The sequence below is a fragment of the Phycodurus eques genome, chromosome 5, assembly GCF_024500275.1.
Source record: "Phycodurus eques isolate BA_2022a chromosome 5, UOR_Pequ_1.1, whole genome shotgun sequence".
Taxonomy (NCBI): Eukaryota; Metazoa; Chordata; class Actinopteri; order Syngnathiformes; family Syngnathidae; genus Phycodurus; species Phycodurus eques.
The window spans coordinates 26,197,068-26,214,914 of record NC_084529.1 but is presented as its reverse complement, the minus strand read 5'-3'; the positions used below and the strand labels follow the sequence as shown (position 1 = coordinate 26,214,914).

Genomic DNA, 17,847 nt, shown 5'->3' with positions numbered 1-17,847 from the left:
TTTTCTCTCCTCCAGGGGGACTAATCATCCTGCGCATTCTCAGCCATCGGCCCACCCGCAGGGCTCTGATTGTGGGGTGCTCCCTGCAGATGTTCCAGCAGCTGACGGGCATTAACACGGTCATGTAGGTCCTCTCCTTTTCTTGTAATGGATCTTGCTTTCTGGCACCTCGTGTGAGCTTCTTCTCCTTCTAGGTACTACAGCGCCACCATTCTGCAGATGTCAGGTGTGCGCGAGGAGAGACGGGCCATCTGGCTGTCGGCCCTCACCTCCGGGACCAACTTTCTGTTCACTTCCCTCAGCATTTGGTTCGTGGACAGAGTCGGACGCAGGAAGCTGACGTTGGCCAGCCTCACGGGTCAGTTGTCACAGTGTCCTACTCAACTAAACTTAACTCAACTTTATAATTTTATTGAAAAAAATAAACAAAGTTTTGTTTTTTGTTAGTTTTTTTGTACAGTAGTAGTGTTTTTTTATTTTAGAAAATCGAGATGTCGTGTTCACTTTCTCAGTATTCTGTTTTGGGCAGTTGTCATAATTTCCGCTCCTTAAGATAAATCAGAAATGTTCCGGAGAGGAAATGTTGCATTCATTTGGGCTTAGAGTTGTATGATACAGTACAATAGAGCTGTCAAATTTTAAGGAGTGTCCATATTTTCTTACGGAACTCACAGAATGCTAACCGTTACACCTGTAACACTGATTGTTCCGGATATTTAAAAAAAATAATCCAGCGTCTGACTTTAACGGTGAGCCCCGGGCCAGTGCGGCGCTGTGTTGGGCTATCAAGACGTTTCAGATGCTGGCTAGTACAAATTTCATAAATAAACAATATATTGCATGACCTAGCAGCCGGACAGGACAGGTAAAAAAAACAATAACAAAAAACACTATGTATAAAAAAAAAAAAAAAAAACCCAACAAAAAAAAAAAAACCAACAACAAAAACAGCGCATTCTCATTGAACAGTCGCCATACCTCCCTGCTTTATGTTGTTCAGGTACGATCGGTAAATGCTTGGTGCACACTATTTCGTGCTGCCCCAGCTACCTACGGGCTACGGATAGCTAGCTAACGCAGCTAAACACGATGCAGAGCCATGGAGGAATTGACCATATTTGGTTGAATTAGCACTTTATCTTGTTGAATGTGAAATGATTCCGAACTTTGACATTCTCTGTCTCTTACGGATTCTCATTCTGGCTTGCCACTATCATGCCACCGTATTCCAGCAAGGAATATTGCGTGAGTGCAGTAAAATTAGGCTATGTGGAAAAATTATGCCTGTGAAGATTTAATCAACCTTTTTTTGTAATTTAATTATTCGAGTTATTCGCTTAATCGTTGTAGCCTTATCAATTATGATACCCGCAGTTTTATAGCTTGTATTGTTTTTTTTATAGGTACCGTTCTGAGTCTCACCGTTTTGTCAGTCGGTTTCTTGCTTGCAGCACAGTACTCTCCTGCTGTTACGTTACGGCCGCTCAACTCCCACAACTCCTCCTGTGTATTATATGGGTAAAAACACACCCTCTACCCCTCCAGTAATATTCCTTGTTTCCATTTCGTATGTCTGGTCTGTATTCATGCATGGTTGCTCTCCTCAGCTCCTGTGGAGATTGCATGTTGAACCCCGCTTGTGGCTTTTGCTACCGTGAGAACAGCAGCAGTGGTGTGTTTGACTCCACCTGCCTGCCCGTCAATCCAAAGTCCACCGGGCACTCAGCGTGGGGACGGTAGGTTGAGATAATAATGCTGACTTTTGATTTACACGCTCAGAGAGGTATTCATTGAACAATGTGCTTATTTTTGTGGAGTACAACTGCATGAAAGGTGAAGGTGTGCAAATTCAAGCCACTTAAGTAGATTGGAAAAAAAATCACATTTCATTTACATTTGAGCCAATTTATTAAATTCAGTTCATTAAGTAAATTGTGAAATGTAATCTTAAATAATAATATTGAACCTTTAAAGGATATGTCATGACATTTTCAATTCGTAAGTCATTTAATCGATTAAAAAAATCTGCCGGTTAGTGACCTCTGGAAGAGCATAAATCGATAGAACGCCATCATGTTAACAAAGAAACATTAGTGCCAGCATTCACCTAAGCTAGCGAGTTATGCTGCCTGCTTGTGAGCCTCATTAAAAGTACGGGAACATTAGCTCTCCTTCGACATCCTTTGATGCACTCCGGGGACGACTCGCCAGCTGCAGCTTTCACCCTACTATCTCAAAAACAAGAGAAAAACTTGAATTGTTTTTAAAATGAGGAATTAAAACAAAAATATGACTTGTCCTTAATGTGCAAACAAAAACATGCAACACAGTATGACAGGAACGACAGTGAAAGGACATTAATAACTTTGCATTCCTCGTGGCTTTGGCTGACAAAATTTATATATTCGTATATTATAAAACAGAATAAATTACATATCACAGTGTGATCGTACATGGTTTTAACTAAAGCGTTCTGCTATAATTATCATAATTTTCCTAATAATCCATTTCTACAATTATGTAATGTATTACAAAATAATACATTCCCTCCATTTACATTTTGTGTATTTGTATTTTTTTGAGTGATTTATTTGATTTTTTTTCATTCAGTCAGTCTTTTAAATTATTTTGTGACTTATTAATTTATTTATTTAATGACTTTTAATTGACTTTTCTATTATTTAGTGAATTGTTATTTAGTTAATGGCATTGTTTTTTTTCATTTATTTAATGACATTTAAAAATATTTTATGACATACTATTGAAATGCCTCTACCTTGTTGCCTTTGAATGGTATTTGACAGAAGGTGAAACCTTTGTGAAAAGTTAAGGAAAGGTAAACTCTTGATGCAAATCTATTTTATTTGCAATGTCAATCACACAGGTGTGCCAACCTGACAGATGCGCCAGAGGGTCCGTTTTGGGCCTACAACTTCTGCCCCACATCTTACTCTTGGATCGTCCTGGCGGGCCTCATCCTCTACCTGGCTTTCTTTGCTCCAGGTCTGCAAGCATGCATTTAAAACAAACCTTTCCACCATGGCGTAATATGTACTTAGGTGTGGAAAAGCGCAACTATTCTCATCGTAAACAAACCCTTGCATGGTCAACACAGAGTGATTAAGAAGACCGGGTGAATGGCTTGAATAAGGATTTTAGTGTCCTTCTCTCAGCGCTGTAGTTTAAAATGTCAATCAAAAAGATGATGTTATATGAGTACAAGTGCTTCCAAGTAGGGCTTTAACTAACGATAATTTTTTAAAATAATTGATTAGTCTTATGATTTTTTTCGATTAATCGATGAATCCAATTTTAAAAAATCTTAATTTCCATCCCTTTATTAAAACAAACAGCACATTTCAAATTGTCAGTGCACAAACAGGTTGCTGCATGAAAATCCCAGAGCTCTTAAAGTAAGAAATTGTGAATAATTAAAAAAAATAATAAATAAATGTTCACTCGTCGACTGATCGATTTGCAGGGCGGTCGTTTCGTGAGCCATACTGGGTTGTTGCCCAACACCATATTGTTGACAACCCCAGGAAACAGTACACACCCACTGAGGCATAAATAGAGGGACTCCACACCAGACGTTTAGAACTGAAGAAGCCTTTTGGAGATTAAGCCATATTTTACCAAACCAACTTTCCTAGTATTTGGGATGTATTGGCTATATGGTTGCTCAGTTAAATCAGAATGCATTGTGTGATGTCACGCAGCCCTCCTTGAGTGTTCCTCAAAAGGAGTCAAAAATAGCTTGTAATTACTTATTATTGACACTGCAGTTGAAGATGACTGTAAAACTATCCATCCATCCATTTTTCGTACCGCTTATCCTTACTATGGTCGCGGGCGTGCTTGAACCTATCCCAGCTGACTCACCAGCCAATCGCAAGGCACATATAAACAAACAACTAGTCGCACTCACATTCACGCTTATGGGCAATTTAGAGTCTTCACTTAACCTACTATGCATGTTTTTGTAATGTGGGAGGAGACTGGAGTACCTGGAGAAAAGCCACGCAGGCATGGAGAAACATTCAAACTCCACACGAAAAAATACTCAAGCATTTAGTATTCCTATTCTGTGAAAAACAAGTCATTTTTCATGCATTTCAATTGCAACTTTCTTTTTCCAGTTTGAGTCCTTCTGATGAAGTTGTTATCTGCATGCGTGCACCACACTGCCCTTAAGAGGCCAAGGCGCGCACAGCAGGAACAGCACACTCCAGTAAAAAGCGCGCGCACACACACACACACACACACACACACACACACAACAGCAGCAGCAGCACAGACCGATGTAATAATCGGGCGACACAATGAAAGGATGATGACATTTGTTGACAATGCTTTTAATTATTTAAATTATAAATTTTTACTGATTTTATTGTTTCGTTTCGTTGTTGCAGCCCTACTTCCTTCCAAAGGGAGAGGGAATGCTGGCTATATTATACATTTCAACAGGCATTGATTAACAAATAGTAACAGTATTTTTGAAGGAAAAACGTAACCTTTTGAGTATATCTGGCGGCAAATCCCCAAACATGAGTTTGTGTCGTTTTCAGTTTTCAGTCGAGGTCAGCAGTACTTGGTTTCTGCCCACCCTTGCACCTGTTGTTCACAAGCATTATGAAAAGGTCTATAAACCGATTTCAATTTGTGCATAACTCAACTGTCCTACAATTGTAAACGTAAGCTGTAAAAACAAGCAAACACAGAATGGGACTTAAATGGGACCTTTTGTGTTTCAGGAATGGGCCCCATGCCTTGGACCATCAACTCTGAGATTTACCCGTTGTGGGCCCGCAGCACCGGAAACGCCTGCTCAGCCGGAGTCAACTGGATCTTCAATGTCCTCCTCTCACTCACCTTCCTTCACATCGCAGAGCTCATCACCTATCAAGGTGACTGAATAGATTTTCAAACAAGGGTTGAGTTTACAGTTACGGTTTCAAACACGGGCTAGTGTTTAAATTTAGGTTAAGAGGTTCTAGCTCGGGTCAGGGTTTTCAAACAAGGGTTTGGGTTTCAAATTAGGTTCGAAGCCAGGGTTAGGGATTTAAATTGCCAGGTTGGCATTGCAATTAAGAATGTGTTCTTAATAGCCTTACCTGGATAGCCAAAGGTTGAATAAATAAATAACTAATCACGGTCCAAAGCCTGGTATAGGGTTTTTAATTTGGCTTTGAAGCCAGAGTTAGAGCTTCAAATCAGGGTTTCAAGCCTTGGTTAAGGGTTTCAAATTGGGGTTTTAAGCGACTCAGGTTCAGGTTTAATACAAGGGTTAGAGTTTTAAATTAGGGTTTCAAGCCTGGTTTAAGGTTTGAAATTAGGATTTCAAGACAGGATTAGGTTTTCCAGTTCAAGTTTGAAGCAAATGTTAGGGTTTCAAATTAAGGTTTAATGCTTGCATTAGAGTTAGGGTTTCAAATCAGGGTTCATAACTGGGTTCTAGAGTTTTGCTTTATTGTTTCAAGTCAAGGTTAGGTTTTCAAGTTAGGGTTTCAAGGCTTGGTTCGATTTTTAAATTTGAGTTTTAAGGAAGGCTTAGGGTTTACAATTTGAAGTATGAAGCCAAGGTTAGGGTGTCAAGTTAGGGTTTGAGGCCAATGTTTGAGTTTCAATCTAGAGTTTCAACCCAAGGTTGGCATTTTAAATTGGGTTTAAAGCCGGGGTTAGTATTTCAAACAAGGGTTAGGGTTTCAAATTAGCATTTTGAGGTTGTGTTTAGGGATTCAAATTCAGATTTCAAGCTCGGTCAAGATGAAAGGTAGGGGGTTTGAAGCCAAGGTTAGGTTTTCAAATTAGGGTTTGGGGCTTCAAATTTTGCTACGGTGGCATGTCGAGCTGACCAAATGTTTTTCCTGTCAGGTATTTTCTTCGCGTACATGGGCTTCACCGTTCTGGGCGTGGTCTTCACCTTTGGCTGCTTGCCTGAGACGCAGGGCCTGCAGCTGGAGGACATCGAGAACCTGTTCATGGGCCCGTTCTGTTCCTGCGGTGCCTCATCGGACTTCAACAATCAGAACATCCAGTACATCCGGGTAAAAGGCAACAATTACCTCCCGTCCGACAACGACACTTCCGACATAGACTAGATCTTGGCGGCGGCATTCTTGGCGGTGGGATTCATGCTTTTGTTTTGCCTGGCTTTTTTGTTTTTATAAAGACTGCTTCAGCTGGGATGAAAATCACCTGTCCTCTAGTGGCGAGGAGCAAAAATTGAGCAAAATTTGCACCTGTTGATTTTTTTTTTTTTTTTTTTTTTTTTTTTTTTTTTTTTTTTTGTGGCACCTTCCTTCTCAGGCAACTTTCCGTTGGTGGCTTTATTTCACCTAGGTTTGACTCTCTTATTCACATTCTAGCTAGACATAGAGAGAGAGAGAGAGAGAGAGAGCGAGAGACAGAGAGATACTTTGTTTATCCACAAGGGAAATTCACTGCTCCTGTAATCTCCACAATGGAACCAGCACAACTAACACAAAACTAGGCAGGCAGTCCGAAATACTTATAATATTAAAGATATGAAGAACATTAAACATATTGTTGTATCTAAAAAAAATAAAAAAATAAAAAACTCTAAGCTATGACCAATATTAAACATCATCTATAAATGTTTTCATTACAATACAGAAATACAATAAAAGTCAGAATTCCAGTGCAGTCAGAATCTCCAGAGTAAGGCAAATGGTGATTACTCTGCAAGATGTTGGCAGTAAAGAGTTGAGGGAGCGTGAAATTAGCGTTTCCCTCCTAAACTTTGCTTCAGATGGTTCTATGCAGTGGATGCTGTGGATTGTTGGCTGATGTTTGTTTAGCGTCCTCCTTTCTGCCACGTCAGGCTGACCAACTCTGCCCACGACACAGCACGCCTTCCTCCTCAGAAGCGTTCCCTTTTCCTCATTCAAGGTTTATAGTGTTGTGGTCTGTTTTACCGAGTGCAGATTGCAGACAGTGAGATTGCACTTTATGCATCCTTGACATTTGCATTCAGTAAATCAATCCTCCCATTACCCCTGGTTTTACAGTTTACATACTGGTGAAAAGCTGGTAGTTTCTTGTCTGGAGTGGTGTGATTAGATTCGCCTGATATTAAAACCAATGCCTCAGGGTGCTATGTTAACAAAAAATACATATATATTTGACAAGCACCATGGGATTACGGTTCTTTGCATAGTGATGGTGACTCATAGTCCTCAACCTTTAGGTAACAAAACAGGGCAATTGTGTCATTAAAGCTGCAGAACTATTACTTTATTACTATGACTTTATTACTGGTACACTCCATCAACATAGCACGAGTACTGTACATATTTGACCAATGGTCTCTTTTATTTTAGCCAGATTTGTGAAAAATGTTTGAAGACAGGGGTAGTGTTTCAGGTTAAGGTTTCAAACTCAGTTTATGGTTTCCAATTTTGGTTTGAAGCCATATTTGGGTTTCAGTTTTAAGTTTTAGATAACCAAACATGCTATTACTATTAGCACTGACTTTATTACTGGCACACTCTGTCGACATGGCAAGAGGACTGTATGTTTTTGGAGGACTGTATGTTTTTGGACCAATGTGTAAATATTTTAACGTTTCCACAAGTTGTTCAGTTCACTGCGGTATGAGTGGGAAGAACCAAGCAATAGTCTGCTTTTGAGAGAATTGATTTGGAGACAAACGGAAAGGAAAATCATTTATGCTTGCGCCCCTGTGGTACTCTTCCGACGGAAGAGTGCCGTACCTAACTGAACTGTACTCCCCAGTGGAAACTGGGCTTTTTGTTTTGTTTTGAAACACATTCCTGGGACATATTTTGGTGCTTTGTGGTGCACTTTATGAAGCCATTTCATTTTATTTTACTGCTTTAATTGACACACTAAAAGTCGCTGAAATGTTTTTAGAAAAGTCCGGAATTCAGCCCAGTGGACTACGGCACGGTGGGCTTGGAAAATGGCATAGCCGTTATCACTGTAAGTAAAAAAAATGTTTAAAAAAAAAGCACAATGTTGTATAGTATTGAAACACCTTGGCGCAAAGGTAGAACCACATTTAATTCCTTGCTTTTGCCGCTTTTCTAAAATGTATCTTCTTTATTTTCACAGCTGAAATGAAAAACTTTGTGTACTGAGCACCTTTTGTCCACACTGCCTTCACTTTGAATGGGCAGATAGAAGAGCGCCTCTAGCTTCCACAGTCTGATTTATGAGACGAGATCTTATGTTGGGGGTTGGCAAACTATTCTGCTCAAAAGCCACATTTCATTTTTAAGCGGGACAGGTGAGCCCAGTCATTCATAGACAGAAAAAAAAGGTAAAATGTGTATGTAAATAATTTATTCTAATTATAAAGTATTCATTTATTAGTGTTTTTTGTTTAGCGTTAATTTGATTATAATTTACCGTTTTTTTATGAGAAATTAAAAAATTATGAATACATTCATTTTAATAAACCCATTTTCTGGGGGGACAAGGTTAAATTAATACAACTAATATTACAAGATTCTTGAGAATGTCATTTATTAAAGAATTGAGCTGACCATATGTGGCCCACCAGGCATAGTTTGCCCACTCCTGTGATAAAGGCAGTCCCTTTTCTTTCAATTGTCAAGACCGCAGCGGCATGCCAATGGCTTGAGTTTTTGATCATATTTGTCATTGTACCTTCTCATTTATTTGTCATGAAAGAGATGGATAAATTATGTATGCACTATTTACACCTTAAATGATAAAATAATAATTCCTTAAATGATATTGGTAGTGTAGGGGCTCATGTAGCAGAGGCCTGAACTCAATTAGGAAAAATGGATAGGAGCTGGTCTAAGACCTTTGCAAAGTCGTATGTGGTATAGTCAGATTTATTCTGGGATTTATTTTTAATAAAGTAATATTTATATACATTGTCGGTGCACAATAAAAAGCACAAAATTTTGTGGTGTTAACCCCACGGGAAAGTGTTCTTCGTTGGACAGTGACGGAACTATTTTATTTAAAATATAGTCACACAGTTTATTATGTTGTTGAATTGTTAATGTTAAGTTTTGTTTTTGGAGATGTTAAAGTTTGAAAAACCAAATTCATGTTTTTATTACATGTACAATTTGTAACTTCTTGTTTCTGAAAGGAATTAAAGTAATTTAAGATCTTCGTGTGATTTCCTCCCTCCCGATTACCCTCCCCGACATGTATTAAAAAAATGCAATATATAAAAAGTTATTCCCATTTTACTATACTAAATGGCTATTTGTCATTTTCGTCGAAACGGCGTTACACTTCTCAGCCACACGATGTCGCCAAAGCTCCACGATGTCCCATTTACCGAATAGAAATAATTGAAACATGAACTTCCAGTGTTATGCTTAGTGCGTGCTTGTGCATGCTTCTGACAGCACCAAGCAACGACGGGACAGTTTGTCAGAACAATGTGACGTCAGAGGAGCAAAAACACATGAACAAAACAAAAAGGTCATCTGAAATCTTGAAAACAGCTCCCGGTATGACGTGGGTTGCATTCCTCATGGACATAATGAAGTGGACGGTTGAGTTCGTATTTTTATGTTTAAAGAACACAATAGACCATTGATGTTATTAAACGTATAACAGAATATGTGTTAAGTACATCTAAATGGTTTATTACAAAACTTTTTAAATAAACCTAAACAAATTGTTTATTTAAGGACACCGAATTGCGTGGCCCGCTGGTTATGACGTCACCAAAGTGGGCGCGGCTGAGTGACGCATTGCGGTTGCCTCCCCGCCCGTTGGCGGTCCTCCACACAGCGCGCGCGTGTACGTGCGTGCGTGAGTTACGTACACACTACACGTTTGTTTGCGTGCGCGTTCACGCGGCCTGTGCTGGTACTGGTACTGGCTTTGGCTTACGCAGGCGCGTGGATGCGGCCGGCGTCGGCGCAGGTAGAAAAAAAAAGAAACGTCTTATTTTTGGCGTTCTTTTCGACATGGCGGCGTCTGGCTGGCGGTAGATATTTTCGCCTTTCTATATTCGAGAGGATTAAGTGAGGAACCATGACTTCAGGCCAGGATGAAAGTTCGGTTCGTGTGGCGTTGAGGTGAGTCCACTTCTATGCATGTGTATGTGACACCTGTCACGCTAGCTTGATAGCACCTGCGCGGTAACGCCTGTCGCCAACCCGCTTCGAACCGGGCCCGGCGGCTCACTGGTGCAGGCCGAGAACCAGCTGTGGCAGGCCGGCTGGTGGTGTGGCGGCGGCGCAGGTGCTCGGGGACTTATAGGGATGATCGTGGATGAAAGAATGAAGCAGACAGAGTGACACTGACTCTTTGTTTGGAGACGTCTTGGTGTCTTTGAACGCACCGAATTGTGTGTGTGTGTGTGGGAGGGGGGGGTGCTCTATAAACTGCCGTTCAAATGCTCACCAAATAATGCGATTTATTGGTGACTGTGACGTATTAGTGTCGCACACCTCTCTCAACATGACGATGTGGTAACCATTGTGTGTACCCCATTCCTTTTTCTATCCTTTTGTGTTGCAATCTAGCTGGCTATTCTTCTGTCTGTCTGTCTATATATATATATATATATATATATATAGACATCTCAAAATGATATATCATTTTGTTGATCCTACACGTTAACTTCTGTCATCCACTTGTCTGTCTCACGCAATCTCCACTTTGCTGCCTCGACATGTTTTTTTGGCTCCCCTCTGTGTCCTCTTGAATAAAACAAGTCGACTTGTCAAGAAGTAGATATAGAAGACCCGCAGTCTCCACCCTGCCGCACTGGCCCGTTTTCTGGTGCCCTCAGTGTCCTTTTGAATAAAGACAATTTAGCAACAGTCAACATGCTGAGAAGTAAATAGAGGAGACTTTTGGTTGTTTGTCCTTTGTTGTTGTTGTTTGGTAGCATGTATCTTCTTACCACTGGTGTGTTCAGTGTGGCATGGTTTTCTCTGACCCGCCACATCGTTTTATGTGTCTAATTACATATAGACAGCAAAACTCGTTATCCATCAGTTTTGTTATCTATATGTAATTATATGAGGCGATCATACATTTATAGGGGTATGATGGCCCTTCCGAGGGAAGCCATACCTAGGATGTGGCCCGTGACAAAATTGAGTTTGTCACCTCAGGGCAACACTATTGCGAAGGTGTAAAAAGTGAAGTGAAGCAGCAGTTTGTTTAATTTTAACCTCGAGTGGAGGAAATCTTCATTGTTGTTGTCATTTGACTTGTGGTCTGTTTCTCACCAACAAGGATGCAATTACCAAAGGATGTGTGGGCAGCTTTGTGGGGAGCTTCTCCTCTCTCCATTGTCACTTCTTTTTTTTTTTTTTTAATTTATTTAATTTTTTTATATTCATGGAAGGCAAATATAGTTCGATGTTGACCCCACAGTTAACTTGCAATTAGAAGCAAAAAGTGTCAAGTTAGGTCATACCAAGACAAACCGCGTTAGATTCTTGAACGTGGTGTAAGGTAAGATACCATTTAAAAAATATATATTTTCTTTGTTTTTTTTGGTTTTTTACCTTTTGCCATTTTTACCATATCAGAATCATCTTTATTTGCCAAGTATGTCCAAAAACACACAAGGAATCTGTCTACGGTAGTTGGAGCCGCTCTTCTAGTACGACAACAGTCAATTGACAGAGAACACAGAGACATAAAGACATTGAGAAAAACAGTCACTGAGCAATAAAGGGTTGCTAGTTATCTGGTAATGCCGGTACATATTTTTTTTTACAATTGTGCAAATCCATGCAGAGTCCTTTAGCACTTGGAGCAGTTCGAAAGACTAATATTGCAAAAGTTCGGTGCAATGACCGTTGTGCTAAGGGCGGCGAGACTTCAAGCGAGTACTGCGATAATCTGGGACAATGTTGATTGTGCAAATGTTGCAGATACTCCTTAATCAGTGTGCAAATGGAGAAGATGCTACTCTGTCATGAGTGGCCAGTATTGGTCAACAACAGATATGCAAATAGTGGAGCGCGGCGAGACTACTACAGTGAGTGCACGAGTAATGCATAATTGGCCCAACAGAAATGTGACAACAAATGCAAGTCAAAAAAGCTGTTGGAATGTCTTGCTAGTTGTAGTTTGCATTGATATGACTCTTGAATGACAGGTTTGGCTTCCTCCTTTTCAAAAGTTAAGACTGAGTGTTGTTATTATTCACAATTAACAGTGGCTAACATCTTTTTACATTTGTCTTGGAATTACGAATGCTAAAATGTTTGGTGCACAGTAAGTTAAGTCATATGAGTTTTTTTTTTTTTTAAGGTGGCTTACATATTATTACACTTTCATAACTATTAAAAATGCCCAGAATAAGATGGTTGAGGCAAATGTGGTACATGAATCGCTTTGTCTTGTGTCTGTTGTTTTTGCATTTGACATTAACAATGTTTTTTTTTTGTGTGGAGCTGGAATGGATTAATTGCATTTCAGTGTGGGGGAACTGCGTGACTTGTAGCGGTGTGTACGCTCTTGTTGCATTATGTAATTCAGAGACGATGGCAAACGTCTTTTATTTTGGACTTTTGACAGAAGAACAAAAACAGTACAGTCAGCCCCGTTTTCCACACACGCATACCTGTCCACATTCAAACTGAAAATGTAAGTAAAAAGAAAATGTGGGTTAGCCAACTTCTCGAGTAGCTTTGTAAATGAATCATGAAAAATACCTTTAACTTTAACAAAGAAAAGAAATGCTCAACCGTACAGGTACCATTGACAATGTAAACCACTCCTTCATAATGTAATTAACTTGTGTAACTACCCAGAAGACGGCACATGACAACTGCTGCTAACCCTGGGGTTCACTACCCTAGTGCACAGGGGTGCTGCATTCAATGGCTACAGGGTGAACTAGATTTCCTGATGTGTGATGAGTTTTGATGGCAAGTGGAATTATATTATATTTTAACTCTGTTACAAGTGCTTGGTCACAGAACGAAATAGAGGTAAACCCGTAAGTCAGGATACCAATGTACTTTTGTGCACACGTTGCATCATGTTTAGCGGGTGGTTTGCTTTGATTGTAGCAGCTCGTCTGTCACTGTTCTGCCTTGTGAAAATACTGTATCTGCTGCTCTCCAGTATGTTGTGCCCTACCCGTCAGTGTATACCTGAGGACCTTTTTAATTGTCTTAGCGCTGTGTAAATAATACAGAGTACAGGCACTGAAGTACTAGCAATGCTACCTAGCTGCGACTGAAAGCAGTGTTGAGATAAGCGGGGATTAAGGGAAAAAAAAGATGGTTTCCACAGTGACCGCAATTCTCTTTCCATTGCTTGACTACACACAAATATAAGCATGCAAGCACTCTCACATGCACACACACTATCAAACACTCTTACACACACACACACATGCTCTCTCTCGCAACGACGCACAGTCTCACACATGCGCACAGACAAACACTCTCTAATGCACACTATTTCAAACACTCTAATACATACACTCTCACTTACTCAGACACAAATACTCTCTCACACTCTCAACCGCACACGCACACACACATACAGACAGACACAGCGTGACTCGTTCCTTGTAAAGAGTGGGAGGATTTTGATACAAAAAGGAAATATAGGAGGCCCGCAGTCTACACCTTGCTGCACAGACCAGTATTCTGGCTTTCCTCAGTCTCCTTTAGAATAAAACAAGTTGACTTGGCAAGTAACATGTCGAGAACTGAATACAGGAGACCCACAGTCTACACTTTGATGCACTGGACTGTTTTCTGACTGCCCTCAGTCTCCTTTCTGATAAAATGTGCCTACTTGGCAATTGTCACATGCTGAGAATTAAATAAAGAGGACCCCCGCATACTCGTGGTTCGGCACCTCCGGATTCACCTATCCACAGATTTATTTTACGTTTCCAATTATTTTTCCATTTTTTTTTTTCTTTTTTGTGGGGAACAAACCCCCCCAAAACACTTGCTTGTGGTTTATCCCTGCTTATTCCCAAAAAGTTTTGTGTGGAAGAAAAAAAATTTAATATCTTCAATGCGGATGTAATGGCCGCCAATTATCCAGTGATTTTTGATACCGGCGGCCTAGAGAATAGCTCGGTTCGAATAGTGAATAGCAGGGGTCCAGTGTTCAGGAAATCCGCAGTCTCCACTTGACCGCACTGGACTCTTTTCTTGCTGTCCTCAGTCTCCTCTCCCCCTAAAACTGAATGTACTTTAACAGCAGTCACGTGTTGAGAAGTCAATACTGGAGATCCAGATTCTCCACCTGTTTTCTGGCTGACCTGTCTGTACTCTCGCTCTCAAATAAAAACAAGTAATAAAAACTAAGGTCATCCAACTTCTGACACATGGATTAATTCATTTCAAGCTACATCTAAATACTTTAGTCCAAACAGTGATGTCTTGCCAGGGCTTGTTGTTCAGGCTGCTTGGCAGGGAACCACGGCAGCAAGCATAATGACATTATATAGATCCGTAAAGACCTGAAGGCTTTAGCTAGCTCAATGTAATGAGTGGAAGGCATGCAGCTACTCGTATAAGTGGATGCAACATTGTAAGCCTCAGGCCAGTGGATAAGGAAGTCAAGCAGACCTAGAGTCACCTAACGAGGAACAACAGCTGATAATCACCCACTGTGTGTGCTTTGGGGACGTTACCGTGCTCAATGGGCATCAAAAAAGTACACATTCCCCCACAAAATATTGTTTTTCTACCATTTTGTAGTCAATCTAATTGGTCATTAGACTTGAACTTCATCAAAGAACAAAATGTACCTAGTAGTTTTAACATTCTCAAAGAATTTAAGCAGTAGACTTGAACTAGGTCAAAGAAGAAAACATCCTTTCCATAGAAAACAATAGAAATAGCCATTGTAAAATCTGCATTAACTGTACAGGCAATGTTTCAAGTCATATTTTAACACTATTAACTGTCATACACGTTTTAAAAGAAGTTAACCACTGTTAATATTAAAACATAAAAACAACAAAATACTCAGGCTTAACATTGAGGAATGACTAAGCAGTCATGTGAAGGAACCAAGGCATCTAAAGTTTTGACCTTCTTAATTGTCATGTACAGTAAAGTGTAAAAACTAGAGAGAGCAATGGCACAACCACTATCTTTTGGGATCAAATTCTTGGATCCAACCTTGCACTGTAGCAAGTTTGAAGCCATTTTGACCGTGAACCTCAGCATTTGCAATCAAGCCAGAATAATGAGCTGTATTGGACGCTCAGAATTGATTTTTAGAACCAACTTTAGATGAGCGAAGCTTTCGGGGACTTTCTCCACAGTTCACTTATCGGAAAAACTTAAAAATCTGTGATTTGGAGTTTTACTTTTCAGTGTGTTTTCATGAGGCACAAAATGCTAATTTTGACTCAGATTGCAATGTGAATGCGCTTATTTCGAGCCTTCAGTTGTTAATGGTCCAGTTTATTTGAGTTTAGCAGAAAAGTATATTTACAAACTACCAAGATGAGGATGAAGACTTGGCCTGAGGGGGACAGCAGTGCAAACACGGCGGCCTCAATGGCGTCTAAAGCCCCCATGAAGCCTCTGCTTTGTTCACAACCACTGACTACTACATTCCCGCAGTAGCCCTGGCCACTTGCTCGCCATGTTTGTTATTGGCCCTACCCACTGTGTGTGTGACTTATTGCTTAGTTTTGCAAAAAAACAAACAAACTACCAAACAAACACTGCTGAGACTTTCCTGTGAATGCTTAATAAAACCGCAAGGATCTGGGGTTAGATCATGTTTAAAAATCAGTATGGTTTCAACTATAATTCTTATCAACTTAGGTCAGACGTTTCTTAAAATCAGCTTTGACGGAACACACAAAAAAAATCTCTAAAGGTTTGAGGTTAACCATGAAGAACAGTAACTGGTCAAGACGTGATAACCACCAACCTTTGTCCTCAAATACCTTCATGAACCTTGGTCAGATGCGCTTTTAAATCAATAGGATTTGTGTTTGAATTTTTTTTTCAAACTTTCTCTTCAAATAAAATGAAATTGTTGATGTGAAATTCATAATGAAATTTAATAAACGTAATGTTTCAAAATATAATTTTTAAAAATACTTAACAAGTTCAGTGTTATTACATTGACACTATTTACTCTGTCACTGATAACATAAAGCTGAGATGTAGACTTTTTAATATTCTAACCCAACTGAAAAAAAATCTAAAATAATTTTTTTAGTGCTTTTTTTATATTATAAGTATATTTTAAATACATTTATTATTACTATTACTATTTTTTTAATTTAAAAATAAAATAAAAGGTTATTGTACCAAAATATCCAACAACTATCTTATTACAACATGTAAAAGTTAATTATTCCAGTATAGCACACATTTTTAGTTTACAATTAATCAAATTCAAACAAATAAAACTAGACTGTTCCAAGTATTACACCTAAAAGAGAAACACAATTTTGAATGTTGCAGGGTATTTTTTTTTTACTTTTTTGAATTAGAAAATAAAAATGAAAAATGTTGAAAGTTACAATAGCACACAATTTTTTTCTTCTTCTTTTCCTTTGGGCTTCTCCCTTTAGGGGTCGCCACGGCGCGTCATCCTTTTCCATGTAAGCCTATCTCCTGCATCCTCCTCTCGAACACCAACTGCCCCTCATGTCTTCCCTCACGACATCCATCAACCTTCTCTTTGGTCTTCCTCTAACACTCTTACATGGCAGCTACATTCTCATCATCCTTTTACCAATATACTCACTATTTCTGCTCTGGACGTGTCCAAACCCTCAAAGTCTGCCCTCTCTAACTTTGTCTCCAAAACATCGAACCTTGGCTGTCCCTCTGATGAGCTCATTTCTAATTTTATCCAACCTGGTCACTGCGAGAGCGAACCACAACATCTTCCTTTCCGCCACCTCCAGCTCTGCTTCCTGTTTTCTCTTCAGTGCCACTGTCTCTAATCCGTACATCATGGCTGGCCTCACCACTGTTTTATAAACTTTGCCCTTTATCCTAGCAGAGACTCTTCTGTCACATAACACACCTGACACCTTCCTTCACCCGTTCCAACCTGCTTGGACCCGTTTCTTCACTTCCTGACCACACTCCCCATAGCTCTGGACGGTTGACCCCAAGTATCTAAAGTCCTCCACCCTTGCTATCTCTTCACCCTGTAGCCTCACTCTCACCCCACCACCTGTCTCATTCACGCACATATATTCTGTTTTACTTCGACTAATCGTCATTCCTCGGCTTTCCAGTGCATGCCTCCATCTTTCTAACTGATCCTCGACCTGCTCCCTGCTTTCACTGCAGATCACGATGTCATCTGCAAAGATCATGATCCACTGGGATTCCAGTCTAACCTCACCTGTCAGCCTATCCATCACCACTGCAAACAGGAAGGGGCTCAGGGCTGATCCCTGATGCAGTCTCACCTCCACCTTAAATTCATCTGTCACACCTACAGCACACCTCACCGCTGTTCTGCTGCCCTCGTACATGTCCTGTATTATTCTAACATACTTCTCTGCCACTCCAGACTTCCGCATGCAGTACCACAGTTCCTCTCAGGGTACTCTGTCATAGGCTTTCTCTAGATCTACAAAGACACAGTGTAGCTCCTTCCGACCTTCTCTCTACTTTTCCATCAACATCCTCAAGGCAAATAATGCATCTGTGGTACTCTTTCTAGGCATGAAACCATACTGTTGCTCGCAAATACTTACTTCTGTCCTGAGTCTAGCCTCCACTACCCTTTCCCATAACTTCACTGTGTGGCTCATCAACTTTATTCCTCTATAGTTCCCACAGCTCGGCACATCACCCTTGTTCTTAAAAATGGGCACCAGCACACTTTTCCTCCATTCCTCAGGCATCTTCTCATGCAATTCTATTGAAC

At 40.1% G+C, this 17,847-nt stretch overlaps 1 protein-coding gene and 1 long non-coding RNA gene across 8 annotated transcripts in view; both read left to right on the top strand.

The window, feature by feature from the left end:
- LOC133403383 (kinesin-like protein KIF21A) overlaps positions 1 to 17,847 on the top strand; it is a 64,866-nt gene that overhangs the window by 6,905 nt on the left and 40,114 nt on the right. For 4 of the 7 annotated variants that reach the window (XM_061678357.1, XM_061678358.1, XM_061678360.1 and 1 more), the window contains exons 1-4: positions 1,647 to 1,736; positions 2,885 to 3,003; positions 4,755 to 4,907; positions 5,875 to 6,047. In XM_061678357.1, coding sequence (XP_061534341.1) covers positions 2,902 to 3,003; positions 4,755 to 4,907; positions 5,875 to 6,047 — 428 coding nt within the window. In that variant the 5' untranslated portion in view covers positions 1,647 to 1,736; positions 2,885 to 2,901. The other 3 variants (XM_061678363.1, XM_061678359.1, XM_061678362.1) reach the window with 3 other exon arrangements.
- Positions 6,299 to 9,138, top strand: LOC133403384 (uncharacterized). Its single transcript, XR_009768653.1, has 2 exons — positions 6,299 to 7,965; positions 8,098 to 9,138. It is a non-coding gene; the product is annotated as an uncharacterized LOC133403384 (long non-coding RNA).